Consider the following 15,000-nt stretch of genomic DNA (forward strand, 5'->3'; position numbering starts at 1 on the left):
TCTCCCCTCTCTTCTCCTCTTCTCTCCCCTCCTCCTCCTCTCTCCTCTTCTCTCCCCTCCTCCTCCTCTCTCCTCCTCCTCTCTCCTCCTCCTCCTCTCTCCTCCTCCTCTCCCCTCCTCCTCCTCCTCTCCCCTCCTCCTCCTCTCTCCTCCTCCTCTCTCTCCTCCTCTCTCCTCCTCCTCTCTCCTCCTCCTCTCTCTCCTTCTCTCTCCTCCTCCTCTCTCCTCCTCCTCCTCCTCCTCTCTCTCCTTCTCTCTCCTCCTCCTCTCCCTCTAGTAACGGAGACTGTCCCTGGAATCTGTAATTGTAAATCGCTTTGGATTAAAAGCTTTTGCTGAATGGCAAATAAACAAATTCTAATTCTAGAACAAGTGGCCTTATCCATATATAGACAACCCTTATACATATATAGACAGTTAGACACCAGAAAGACTAATTCCAGAAACATGCAGACAGAGGAAACAGCTGATCCATGGCAGCTGAATGTCTCTGTGTCAGAGTTTACTCAGCTAATCTGTTTCCATCTAACTTTATGAGCATTAACTCTGATTCAGAAAGGCAAAAACCACCTCGAGCTAGCATTCAAACATCTTAGCGAATTAGACTCTCTCTGTCTCTGTCTCTCTCTGTCTCTCTCTCCCTCTCTCTGTCTCTCTCTCTGTCTCACTCTCTCTCTCTCTCTCTCTCTCTGTCTCTCTGTCTCTCTCTCTCTCTCTCTCTCTCTCTCTCTCTGTCTCTGTCTCTCTCTCTCTCTCTCTCTCTGTCTCTCTCTTTCTCTCTGTCTCTCTCTCTCTCAATTTTCAATTTCAATTTCAAAGGGCTTTATTGGCATGGGAAACATACATTTACATTGCCAAAGCATGTGAAGTATGAAGATAAAAAACAAAAAGAATGTAATGTACATACTAGAATAAACAAATAGATTACATACTAGAATAAATAAATGAAATAAAATTCAATTCAATTCTTATGGTGGTTTTAGCCCATTTGATTGCCTTTTTCTATCACAGCAGCTAACAAATCTTGCTGCTGTGTTTGCACATTGCTGTACCTCACCCAGCAGATATGGTAGCCTTTCGACATTGGTCAAGTCCTCAAAGTCTCCCTGGATGTTGGTGATCAGTGGGAAGTATGTGTCCCTGATGTCCTTGTACAGCTGGCAGGTAGTTAAGAAGTGCAGCTCTGTTTCCACCTGGTTTTGTGTGCAGTGGGTGCACAGTCTGTCTGGTCTGGGGAGCCATCTGCCTGTGCGGGCCTTTCTCGATGGCCAGGTTGTGTTCACTGAGTCTGTACATAGTCAAAGATGTCCGTAGCTTTGGGTCTGTCACAGTACTCAGGTATTCTGCCACTGTGTATTTTCTGTTTAGGGCCAAATAGCATTCCAATTTGCTCTGGTTTTTGGTTGATTCTTGCCAATGTGTCAGGTAATTTTCTTTTTGTTTTCTTATAATTAGGTTTAGTCTAATAGGTGGCTCTGCTTGTGACTGTGAGAGTCCCAGAACTAGCTGGCAGAGGGGGCATCTCCCTAGAGTCTCTCTGTGGGTAAGGGCTTTGTTGTGGAGCGTGTCAGGGTGACTTTCTTTTAGGTGGTTGGAAAATTTAAACGCTCTCTTTTGAATTTTTATAATTAGTGGGTATCGTCCTAATTCTGCTCTGCATGCGTTATTTGGTGTTTTGCGTTGGATACGAAGAATGGATTTGCAGAACTCTGCATGCAGAGTCTCAATTTGGTGTTTGTCCCATTTTGCAAAATCTTGGTTGGCAGGTGGACCCCAGACCTCGCAACCATAGAGGGAAATGGGTTCTATAACGGAGTCCAATAATTTGAGCCAGATTTGAATAGGGATGTCTAACTTGATGTTCCTTTTGATGGCGTAAAAAGCCCTCCTTGCCTTATCTCTCAGGTCGTTCACAGCTTTGTTGAAGCTACCTGTGGTGCTGATGTTTAGGCCGAGGTAGGTATAATTCTTTGTATGTTCTAGGGCAATTGTATCTAGGAAGAATTTGAATTTGTGGTGCTGGAGGCTGGATCTTTTTTGGAAAATCATAATTTTCGTCTTAGTGAGATTCACTGTCAAGGCCCAAGGTCTGGGAGAATTGGTATAGAAGGTCGAGGTGCTGTTGTAGCCCTTCTTTGGTTGGGGACAGCAGCACCAGGTCATCAGCAAACAGTAGACATTTGACTTCTGTGTCTACTAGGGGGATGCCAGGTGCTGCAGACTGCTCTAATGTTTTTGCCAAACTGTTGATATAGATGTTGAAGAGGGTTGGACTCAAGCTGCATCCCAGTCTAACCCCCCGGCTTTGGGAAAAGAAGTCTGTGTGGTTTTTGCCAATCTTAACGGCACACTTGTTGTTAGTGTACATTGACTTTATGATGTCGTAGGTTTTTCCTCCAACACCATTTTCCAACAGTGTGAATAGCAGACCTTTGTGCCAAATTGAATCAAAGGCTTTTTTGAAATCTACGAAGCAGGCGAATAGTTTGCTTTTGTTTTTGTTTATTTGGTTGTCAATTAGGGTGCTGAGGGTGAATATATGGTCTGTTGTACGATACTTTGGTAAAAAAACAATTTGGGATTTGCTTAGGACATTGTTTACAGTGAGGTAATGTAGGAGTCTGTGGTTGATGATCATACAGAGGATTTTCCCAAGGTTGCTGTTGACACAGATCCCACGGTAGTTATTTGGATCAGATTTATCTCCACTTTTGTGGAGCGGCGTTATCAATCCTTGGTTCCAAATATTGGCGAAGATCCCAGAGCTAAGGACAATGTTGAAGAGTTTTAATATAGCCAATTGGAATTTGACGTCTGTGAATTTTAGCATTTCATTTAGGATGCCATCGACACCACAGGCCTTCTTAGTTTCGAGTGAATTTATTTTGTCCTGTATTTCCTTTAGTGTAATTGGAGAGTCTAGCGGGTTCTGGTAGTCTTTTATGGCTGACTCTAAACTTTGTAGTTTATCTTGTATGTGTCTTTGCTGTTTATTTTTCTCTATTGGACCAAAGAGATTGGAGAAGTGATTTACCCATATATCTCCATTTTGGATGGGTAGATCCTCATGTTTTTGTTTATTTAGAGTGTTCAATCTTTCCCAGAATTTGTTTGTTTTTATGGATTCCTCTATAGAGTGTAGCTGGTTTCTAACATGATGGTTCCTTTTTTTTCTTTAATGTATTTTTATACAGTTTTAATGTTTCACCATAGTGAAGACGTGTGCTCTGGTTGTCTGGGTCTCTATGTTTCTGGTTTGATAGGTTCCTTAGTTCCTTTCTGAGGTTTTGACACTCGTTGTCGAACCATTTGTCATTGTTGTTATTTCTGGGGGGTTTTCTATTTGAGGCCTTTAGGTCAGATAAGGAGGCTGAAAGGTCAAATATATTATTAAGGTTTTCTACTGCCTTGTTTACACCTTCACTGTTGTATTGAAAGGTTTTTTTCAGGAACTGGTCTAATAGTGATTGAACTTGTTGTTGTCTAATAGCGTTGTGATATGTTTCAACACTACCTTCCTTCCATTTGTAGTATTTTGTAATAGTGTGTAGTTTGGTAGGTTTTACTACTTCATGATTGGGTGTTGAACTGTTCAGGTAGACTGTGGTTTTGCTGTGGTCTGACAGGGGTGTTAATGGGCTGATTGTGAACGCTCTGAGAGACACCAGGCTAAGGTCAGTGATGAAGTAATCTACTGTACTGTTACCCAGTACCCAGAGATGAGCTGTAGGTGTACCTACCATAGGAGTCTCCTCGAAGCCTACCGTTGACTATGTACAGTCCCAGTGAACGACAGAGCTGTAGGAGTTGTGACCCATGTTTGTTTGTTGCCTTGTCGTAGCTGTGTCTGGGGGGGCATATTGGGGAGGGGATGTTACCACCTCCTGGTAGGTGTTTGTCACCCTGTGTGCTGAGAGTGTCAGGTTCTCGTCCTGTCCTGGCGTTGAGGTCTCCACAGACTACAATGTGACCACATGACTGGAAATGGTTAATTTCCTCCTCTAGGATGGAGAACATGTCATCTTTAAAATATGGGGATTCAATTGGGGTGATGTATGTAGCACACAGGAGGATGTTTTTCTCGGTTGAGGTAAGTTCCTTATTTATTTCTAGCCATAGAAAGCTCCTGTTTTGATTGGCGTGATGGAGTGAGAGAGTTCTAATTTGTGCCATATTAGGATACCTCCTGAGTCTCGTCCCTGTCTGATCCCAGGTAGCTTGGTGGATGGTACTACCAGCTCTCTATAGTTGGCGGGACAGCCAGTGGGACCATCTCCTCTATACCATGTCTCCTGTAGGATAATTATGTCTGTGTTTGAAATTTCTTTCGTGAAGTCTGGGTTTCTGCTCTTAATGCCAAAGGCAGTCGACCTCAGACCTTGAATGTTCCAGGATGATATTGTTAAAGATTTGTATTCCATGTTGTTTTTCTTCTAATGGTTTTAGTCCATGACTGCGTAGAGCTCACTGAGCATCTGGTGTATGCTCAGGTCGTAGGGCGGGGCTCTGCTAGGTGTAGGTTTTGGGCTTCCTCTGTTCACAGCCTGCGCATATGTGTGGTATGGGGATGGCAGGGGCGGGGTGGGCCTGGCCTGGGGTGCGGCAGGGTGTCTATTTGGTGCAGCCGGGAGACCTCTGGGTGTAGCAGACTGTCGTCTCTCTCTGTCTCACTCTCTGTCTCTCTCTGTCTCTGTTTTTTTTTTATTTTAAATGTTCCAATGCGATATAGGCCTACTTCAAAAACACGCATAAAAATGGTTCATGGACACACGGCTGGTGATTTCTCAATAAGTTGGTAAAGGGAAGTGTCTTATATCCTCAGTGTCAGCTGTTAGTACTTTGGTTATTGCTCTCTCTCTCTGTCTCTCTCTCTCTCTTTCTCTCTCTGTCTCTTCCCCCTCTCTCTCTCTCTGTCTCTGTCTCTCTCTGTCTCTGTCTCTCTCTCTCTCTTCCCCCTCTCTCCCTCTCCCTCTTTCTCTCTTGCTCCCTCTTCCCCCCTCTCCCTCTTCCCCCCTCTCCCTCTCCCTCTCTTTCCCCCTCTCCCTCTCCCTCTCTCTCTCATCCCCCCTCTCCCTCTCCCTCTCTTTCCCCCTCTCTCTCTCTCATCCCCCCTCTCTCTCTCATCCCCCCTCTCTCTCTCTCTGTCTCTGTCTCTCTCTCTCTCTTTCCCCCTCTCCCTCTTCCCCCCTCTCCCTCTCCCTCTCTTTCCCCCTCTCCCTCTCTTTCCCCCCCCCTCTCCCTCTCCCTCTCTTTCCCCCTCTCCCTCTCTTTCCCCCCCCCTCTCCCTCTCTTCCCCCCTCTCCCTCTCTCTCCCTCTCTCTCCCTCTCTCCCTCTCTCTCTGTCTCTCTCTCTCTCTCTCTCCCTCCTTCTCCCAACACCAGTTGCATAGCAACCCCGGGGTCAGGCTGGGTCGACAGGCCTGCTGTGTTGTTGTGGTGTTGGTGTGTGTGTGTGTGGTGTGTGTGTGTGTGTGTGTGTGTGTGTGTGTGTGTGTGTGTGTGTGGTGTTGATGTGTGGTTAAGACACGGGAGTCAGAGGCTTAAGTTGTTTATCCTCTCAGTGTCAGAGACACACACACACACACACACACACACACCGCACACACACACACACACACACACACACACACACACACACACCGCACACACACACACACACACACACACACCACACACACACCACACTCACACCACACACACACACACACACAAACACACACACACGCACACGCACACACACACACATCTCACAGCCATACCACACCTCTATCATTCTAGACCAGAAGGCCCAGTCATGATGACCTGGTACAGAACGCCTGAACTCCTCAACTCTGGAGTTCTATCTATCTTCCTATCTCCATCTCTCTCCCTCTCCCTCTCTCTCCCTCCCCCTTTCTCCCTCCCTCCCTCAGTTATGATGACCTGGTAGAGAAGGTCTGAACTGTGAACAGGAGCGGCTGTTACTGACTGTTACAGATCAGTTAGAATATCACACACACACACACACACACACACACACACACACACACACACAGGACACACACACACACACACACACACACACACACACAGGACACACACACACACACACACAGGACACACACACACACACACACGCACCCTTCTCACTCCCGTACGGGGCGGCTGTGGCGCAGGAGGTAGAGCCGGCGTTTAATGATCGCAAGGTTGGCAGATCGGCGGTTCGAGCCCCGGCTGGCCACATCTCGAGGTGTCCTTGGGCAAGACACTGAACCCCAAATTGCTCCCAGTGAGCGGGCCGGCCGGCGCCTTGCATGGCAGTTTGCCCGCCATCGGTGTGTGAATGTGTGTGTGAACGGGTGAATGAGAGGCCGTTGTAAAGCGCTTTGGAATAAGACGCTATATAAGTCAGTCTATATAAGTCGGTCTATACAAGTCAGTCTATATAAGTCATCTATATAAGTCATCTATATAAGTCAGTCTATATAAGTCAGTCTGTATAAGTCATCTATATAAGTCAGTCTATATAAGTCAGTCTGTATAAGTCATCTATATAAGTCAGTCTATATAAGTCAGTCTATATAAGTCATCTATATAAGTCATCTACCTGTATATAAGTCAGTCTATAGAAGTCATCTATAGAAGTCAGTCTATATAAGTCATCTATATAAGTCAGTCTATATAAGTCAGTCTATATAAGTCAGTCTATATAAGTCATCTATATAAGTCATCTATATAAGTCAGTCTATATAAGTCATCTATAGAAGTCATCTATAGAAGTCATCTATAGAAGTCAGTCTATATAAGTCATCTATATAAGTCAGTCTATATAAGTCAGTCTATATAAGTCAGTCTATATAAGTCAGTCTATATAAGTCATCTATATAAGTCAGTCTGTATAAGTCATCTATATAAGTCAGTCTATATAAGTCATCTATATAAGTCGGTCTATATAAGTCAGTCTATATAAGTCAGTCTATATAAGTCATCTATATAAGTCAGTCTATATAAGTCATCTATATAAGTCAGTCTGTATAAGTCATCTATATAAGTCATCTATATAAGTCGGTCTATATAAGTCAGTCTATATAAGTCAGTCTATATAAGTCAGTCTATATAAGTCATCTATATAAGTCATCTATATAAGTCATCTATATAAGTCAGTCTATATACTGTAAGTCTATATAAGTCAGTCTATATAAGTCATCTATATAAGTCAGTCTATATACTGTAAGTCTATATAAGTCAGTCTATATAAGTCAGTCTGTATAAGTCATATATATAAGTCAGTCTATATAAGTCATCTATATAAGTCAGTCTATATAAGTCATCTATATAAGTCAGTCTATATAAGTCAGTCTATATAAGTCAGTCTGTATAAGTCATCTATATAAGTCAGTCTATATAAGTCATCTATATAAGTCGGTCTATATAAGTCAGTCTATATAAGTCAGTCTATATAAGTCAGTCTATATAAGTCATCTATATAAGTCATCTATATAAGTCATCTATATTAGTCAGTCTATATAAGTCAGTCTGTATAAGTCATCTATATAAGTCAGTCTATATAAGTCATCTATATAAGTCGGTCTATATAAGTCAGTCTATATAAGTCAGTCTATATAAGTCATCTATATAAGTCATCTATATAAGTCATCTATATAAGTCAGTCTACTGTATATAAGTCAGTCTATATAAGTCATCTATATAAGTCAGTCTATATAAGTCAGTCTATATAAGTCATCTATATAAGTCAGTCTATATAAGTCATCTATATAAGTCAGTCTATATAAGTCAGTCTATATAAGTCAGTCTATATAAGTCATCTATATAAGTCAGTCTATATAAGTCAGTCTATATAAGTCATCTATATAAGTCAGTCTATATAAGTCAGTCTATATAAGTCAGTCTATATAAGTCAGTCTATATAAGTCAGTCTATATAAGTCAGTCTATATAAGTCAGTCTATATAAGTCAGTCTATATAAGTCAGTCTATATAAGTCATCTATATAAGTCAGTCTGTTCACCTTCCACAGAGAACCTGCTGGTGATCACTGCTGCTACCGAGGAGACGGACGGCTTCAACAGGTTCATGAGGACCGCCAGAGAGTACAACTACACTGTGAAGGTACCACACACACACACACACACGCACACACACACACACACACACACACACACACACGGATAGACACAGACAGACAGACACGCACACACGCACACGCACACACACACACACACGCACACACACGCACACACGCACACACACACACGCTTCTCTGTCTACACAGCTAACTCTTCCTCCCCCCCAGCCAGTCTCTCATGTGGGGTCCCACAGGGTTGCATCCTGGGTCCCATCATGTTGTCCATCTCCATGCTTCCCCTTGGCCAAATTATCCAAAAGTACCACATTTCCTTCCATTTCTCTGCAGTCGACACACAGCTGTACCCCCCCCACCGAGACAACATGACCACTGCAACCTGAACAGCCTCACAGTCAAATGACCCCACCCACGGCTGTTCTAGTGTTAATGACCCCACCCACGGCTGTCCTAGTGTTAATGACCCCACCCATGGCTGTTCTAGTGTTAATGACCCCACCCATGGCTGTTCTAGTGTTAATGACCCCACCCATGGCTGTTCTAGTGTTAATGACCCCACCCATGGCTGTTCTAGTGTTAATGACCCCACCCACGGCTGTTCTAGTGTTAATGACCCCACCCACGGCTGTTCTAGTGTTAATGACCCCACCCACGGCTGTTCTAGTGTTAACAGTCTCATGGACGGCCTTGAGAACATCAAGTGTTGGACGCCACAGAACTTCCTACAGCTGAACGGAAGCAAGTCTGAAGTGGTCCTATTCTCCCCCCCCGCCTCCACCAATCTGATCACCGGCAGCCTAGGACATCTGGCCCCTGTTGTCAACCCCCCCCCCCCCCATGTCAAAAGCCTCGGTGTGACATTGCACCCGACCTTTAAGTTTAACCAGCAGGTTAATACAGCAGTGATAATTGCCCAAAATCAAATGAAGGCCTTTCTCTCTCTCGAAGGTCTGGAGGCGGTCGTCCTCTACCACTACTGCAACTCCCATACAGGGAGCAGTCAGTCCCCCCCCCTCCCTCCCTCCCTCCATCCCTCCCCCCCCCCTCCCTCCCTCCATCCCTCCATCCCTCCCTCCATCCCTCCATCCATCCCTCTCCCCCCCTCCCTCCCTCCATCCCTCCCTCCATCCCTCCCTCCATCCCTCCATCCCTCCCTCCATCCCTCCCTCCCTCCATCCCTCCATCCCTCCATCACTCCATCCTCCTCTCTATCAGATCTGCCCGTTGTTGTTGTGTATATGTTCTATGTATCTCGTTATGTTATTTTGATCTTATTGCCTTTATTGTGTGTGTGCTTTATAAATGTGGATGACTTGAAGTATAATAACCGTGTGTGTGTGTGTGTGTGTGTGTGTGTGTGTGTGTGCAGGTGCTGGGGCTGGGGGAGGAGTGGAAGGGGGGGGACGTGGCCCACACGGTGGGGGGGGGGCAGAAGGTGCGCTGGCTGAAGAACGAGCTTCTCAAACACGCCCACAACCAGGAGCAGGTCGTCCTGTTCGTAGACAGGTACGTACGCGTGTGTGTGTGTGTGTGTGTGTGTGTGCGTGTGTGGGTGGGTGTGGGTGTGGGTGTGGATGGGTGTGGGTGTGTGGTAGGGCTGCACGATTAATCGATTTTAAATCGAAATCGCGATTTGAAATGACGCGATTAGCTAATCGCAAAGCCTGCGATTTGCCTGTTTTTTTTTTTTTTTTTTTTTGCCATTTAAGCAGACGCTTTTTTAATCCAAAGCGATTTACAATTACGAATTACAGGGACATTCCCCCTGGAGTAACTGAGGGCTAAGTGCCTTACTCAAGGACACACTAGTAGTGGTGTGGTTTCAGGCGGGATTTGAACTCACAACCTTCCGATCACAAGTCCAACTCACTATGTGTTTCTCAACCCTCTCCTCGGGGCGCCCCAGCTGCTCCACATATTTGAACTGTTCCACCACCAGCACACCTGATTCAACTAATCAAGTCCAAATCATAATTGCTTTGGACTTGATTAGTTGAATCAGGTGTGCTGGTGGTGGAACAGATCAAATATGTGGAGCGGCTGGGGCGCCCCGAGGAGAGGGTTGAGAAACACCACTACCCGTATGGGATACGTCATACAGCGCGTCGGATTCAACGTCAATGAACGTCAACGTCAATGAACGTAAAAAAAAAAGACACTTGTTGAGAGAAACAAAATGGTGTTGCTGTTTAAAAAAAACATAAATAAATATGTTGTCCCAATTCATATCTTTTAAGTTCTCATCCTTGCATTAGAATTAGAGCAGTTAATAGTTTGATGGTATCATGTGGTAATGCTCTCTGAAAATAGGTGATAGATAGATTCATCCAATCACCTGCCAAGTATTTTTTGAAAGTACCTGCCCTTTTCCAAACAGCTTCCAATTAAGCTTTCCTAGATGGTTGTGTGAAACAAACCACCTGAGTCAGGTTAGTAATGCTCCATCACATGTTTTAATCTGAAGCTTGATTTTAAAGCAACCCAACTTTAAAGCAACCCAATGTAAGTTTAGTTCTTTCACTCGTAGCTCGGGCTGTGGGGGTGCTAGAGGCAGGGAGAGAGAGCCTCTAAGTCCCCTGAAGACGTACAAACAAACTGCACGTTGATACGACCTTCCTAGCCGGAGATATGGCCACACTTTACAAAAACTCCCTTTTTTTTGGGGCTATTTAAAAAAAAAAATAATCGCAAATTAATCGCAATCGCGATATCTGTCCAAATAATCGCAATTCGATTTTTTCCCCAAATCGTGCAGCCCTAGTGTGTGGGTGGGTCTGTGTCTGGGTGGGTGTGTGATTCAAGATTCAAGATTCAAGATTGCTTTATTGTCTCTCACAGAGTGACAGAAATTCTCCTTTGACAGGCTTTGTGCAGTTCATGAATACGTTATCCACATTAAAAACACACATAGGTCACATACATACAATAAAACCAGACAGATATAACAGTGTTTATACAATTTAAGTCTAGTCATTTAAAAATAATAGTAAGAAAAACAGTGTGCTTTCTATTTTAAAATGTTCAGGGCGGTGGTTGCAGTGGGAATGAATGATTTTTTATATGTGTTTTTCCGGGCCAGTGGAGTTCTATAACGGCGGCCTGATGGAAGTGGCTGAAATGATTGGTGGAGGGGGTGAGAGGGGTCCTGTGTGATTTGTGTGGCTTTTCTGATTAGTGACCGGTTGTAGATTTCAGACAGGGGAGTTTGAGGTGAGCCGATGATTTTACTTGCCTGATTGACTATACGGGACAGTTTGGTTTTGTGTTTGACAGTGAGGGAGTTGTACCAGGATGTGTTATTGAAGGTGAGAATGGATTCAATGAGTGATTTGTAAACTAGGGTTAAAATGTCCTTGCTGACGTTAAAAGCCCTGAGCTTCCTCAGCAGGTGGAGGCGCTGCTGGGCCTTTTTGTAGATTGAGTCAGTGTGCTGGGAGAAGGACAGAGAGATGTCAATCTCTGTCCCCAGGTACTTGAAGGACTGTACCTGTTCAACCAGCTGGCCGTTGATGCTGAGGGGTTGGAAGAGGTGGTGACAGTCTGCCTTCTCCCTGTTCCCAAAGCACAGCTCCTTAGTCTTGCTGGTGTTGAGCTCCAGGGAGCTTTGCTGGAACACCAGGGCTAGGTCTTCTGCTGCCTGGTGGTACTTGGCCAGGGCGTCGGCCCCAGTCAGGTGGGCCACCAAGGCCATGTCGTCTGCATATTTCAGCAGCACCATCCCTTCTGTGCTGCAGGTGATGTGGTTGGTGTCGACAGCGAAGAGTTGGGGGGATGAGACGCAGCCTTGGGGGAGGCCTGTGTTTAAAATCATCTTGCTGGATGTGAAGCCGTTTACCTCCACCTGCTGTGGTCTGTCTGTTAAAAAGTTCTTAAACCATAAAATCAGTGTGGGGCTGACGTCAAGCTCTGCTAGGTGGTGTAGCAGAATGTCAGTTTTTACAGTGTTGAAGGCAGAGGAAAAGTCCATCAATAAAATCCTGCTGTGGGGGTGCGCCGAGTCCAGTTGTCTGGCCACAGTGTCCAGGAGGGTCAGACTGGCGTCCTCCACGCCCCGCTTTGCCCTATAGGCAAACTGTAGAGGGTCCAGTTTCTCTGCCAACATGGTGGAGAGGAGGTCGCACACTGCTCCCTCCATGCATTTGCAGAGCACAGACGTCAGTGCAACTGGCCTGAAGTCCTTTGGGTCTTTGGCTTGGTTTTTCTTGGGGATTGGGATTATTGTGGATTCTTTCCACTGTCTCGGGACACATCCCGAGTCTAGGAGGCACTGAAAAAGCTTGGTGCAAACCCCACTTAGCTGAGTGGAGCACTCTTTCAGCACCCTGCCTCTGAGCCTGTCTGGGCCCGAGGCTTTGTGTGGGTTCACTTTGTTCAGGATGGAGGTCACCAGCTGCTCATCTATGGTGAGAGCATGAGGAGGGTTGGAGGTGGAGGGGGTCCAGGTGGTTGGTGTGCTGCTGCTGTCAAAACGGCTGAAAAAGCTGTTGAGCTGCTCTGCAAAGGAGGTGGGGTCCGGGCAGTCAATCGCTGCAGGTTTGGGGGCTCTCCCCATCATGATGTTTAACCCCTGCCATGCCTTCTTTGCATTTCCAGAAAGCTTCTGCTCCACCGTTTCTTTATAATTGACCTTGGCTAGTTTCGCCTTCCTTTTAAACTCCTTCTCCAGTTCCCTCACCTTGAGCCTGTCTCCCTGTAAAAATGCCATTTTCTTATTAATCAGACACATTTTCATGTCTTTAGTGACCCATTGTTTATTGTTTGGATGGAGGGTAATCTGCTTGGTGGGAGTGACTGTGTCTTCACAAAATAGAATGTAGGATGTCACCACATCGGTCAGATCATTAAAGTCGTCCCCACAATCCTTAAAAAACAAGTCCCAGTCAGTCTGTTCGAAACATCCCCTTAGTGATTCGGCTGCATCCTTATTCCATACTCGGATGGTTTTTGTTACCGGTACACCTGTTTTCAGTTGGGACCTGTACTTTGGAAGCAGGAGGATGACGTTGTGGTCGGAACGACCAAGGGGGGGGGCGGGGTTTTGAAATAAATGCATTTGGGATATTTCCATAACACTTGTTGTCCAGTATATTCTGCATTCTGGTGGGAGTTGTGACATATTGTTGCAGATTAGGTAGTTGCGTGGTTACGTCACATCTGTTAAAATCTCCCAACACAAACACTGGTTGTTCGGCAGACCGATTGACTGCCGTGTTTGTAACTGTCCGCTATGCGCTCAGCAGCTAGGGCGAAATCAGGCCCGGGTACATACACTAAGATCACGGTGATCTGGGAGAATTCTCGGGGCAGATTGTGCGTGTGTGTGTGCGTGTGTGTGTGTGTGTGTGTGTGTGTGTGTATAACTGCGGTCTAAATGACACCGTCATCAGTTCATAATGCTTGCAACTCTCAGTCTCTCATTTACATTTACATTTTTGGCATTTAGCAGACGCCTTATTCCAAAGGGACTTACAATCAATACATTTGAATACTAAGCATGTGAATCAGCAGTCCACTATTCGTTGCAGGAAGAGTACTCTAGCTCGGGCCCGGGGCCACTGATAGAAGGAAAAACCTTCTCCCTATTATCGCCTTCTACTAAAAAAAATTTTTTAATTTTTTTTTAATTTTTTTATATTACTGGAGAAACCGAGAAACAGTACAAGGGGGGCAATAGCAGTTCTTAGGGACACAGTAGAGGGGAAAGCGGGTGTCTTTAGGAGACGTAGTGGTGAGGGTCAGAAGATGTCTCAGGAGGAGCAGTTAAGATGTAACCTGAAGAGATGGGTCTTCAGTCTACGACGGAAGATGGGTAGTGACTCTGCCGTTCTGACAGCCGTGGGGAGCTCATTCCACCAGCGGGGAGCCAGTGTAGTGAAGAGACGTGATCTCTCAACGTAAAGTTTGTTGCCCACTTGTTGTTGACAGCTATACAGAGCCCGCCCCCAATTGATTTCCGCGTTCTCGTTGCGTCTCTGTCAAAACGTATAATGTTATAGCCTTCCAAATTAAAATCGACATCCTCGGACAGCCACGTTTCTGTGAAACATAAGAGGCTGGATTGTCGATAGTCCGAGTCGGACCTCATGAGTATGGAAAGCTCCTCAAGTCTTATTCCGTAGCGATCTGACATTTCACAGGAGGATGGCAGGTAAAGGTAGGCGGCTGCCTCTTCTCCTCAATCTGTTCCTGATCCCCCCTCGAGATCCTCTTTTCCTTCGTATGCGCTTGGATCTGTGTCCACGAAGTAACTCCAGAGGTATCTGGTCATTGAGGAAGGAAAGTTGCGACGGCTCCGGATGGAGGTGACTCAATCCAAACAGGTAGTCCCGTGAGTAGGCGAGTCTACCTGGAAAGGCGGCTGTTTGTTGTGCCGGTCCTGAGTCCCGTCCGTTTACGATATTCAGTTTTGCGATCATAATGTAGGCGAACACTAGATTAAACACTGTTGATTTAACATTGACGAGACGTAACAAAACAAAAACAATGAGAGCACCCAAGAGCACTAGGAAACGTATACTAACGTGCACACACCGAGCCGTGTCGGGAGTCGCTCTAGCAGAGCGCCCCACCTCATTCATTTGATTAGAGTGATCACCTGTGTGTGTGTGTGTGGGGGTGTGTGTGTGTGTGTGTGGGTGTGTGTGTGTGTGTGTGCGTGTGTGTGTGTGTGGGTGTGGGTGTGGGTGTGGGTGTGTGTGTGGGTGTGTGTGTGTGTGTGTGTGTGTGTGTGTATGGGTAGGTGTGTCTGTGTCTGGGTGGGTGGGTGTGTGTGTGTGGGTGTGGGTATGGGTGTGTGTGTGTGTGGGTGTATGGGTGGGTGTGTCTGTGTCTGGGTGTGTGTGTGTGTGTGTGTGTGGGTGTATGGGTAGGTGTGTCTGTGTCTGGGTGTGTGGGTGTGTGGGTGGGTGGGTGTGTGTG

General features: G+C 45.7%; 1 protein-coding gene across 1 annotated transcript in view; it reads left to right on the forward strand.

Annotated features, from left to right (window-relative positions):
* plod3 (procollagen-lysine, 2-oxoglutarate 5-dioxygenase 3) overlaps nucleotides 1-15,000 on the forward strand; it is a 42,074-nt gene that overhangs the window by 2,561 nt on the left and 24,513 nt on the right. The window contains 2 exon segments of the mRNA XM_080544222.1: nucleotides 8,017-8,108; nucleotides 9,452-9,588. Coding sequence (XP_080400348.1) covers nucleotides 8,017-8,108; nucleotides 9,452-9,588 — 229 coding nt within the window.

The sequence above is a fragment of the Nansenia antarctica genome, assembly GCF_963989245.1.
Source record: "Nansenia antarctica genome assembly, chromosome: 13".
Taxonomy (NCBI): domain Eukaryota; kingdom Metazoa; phylum Chordata; class Actinopteri; order Argentiniformes; family Microstomatidae; genus Nansenia; species Nansenia antarctica.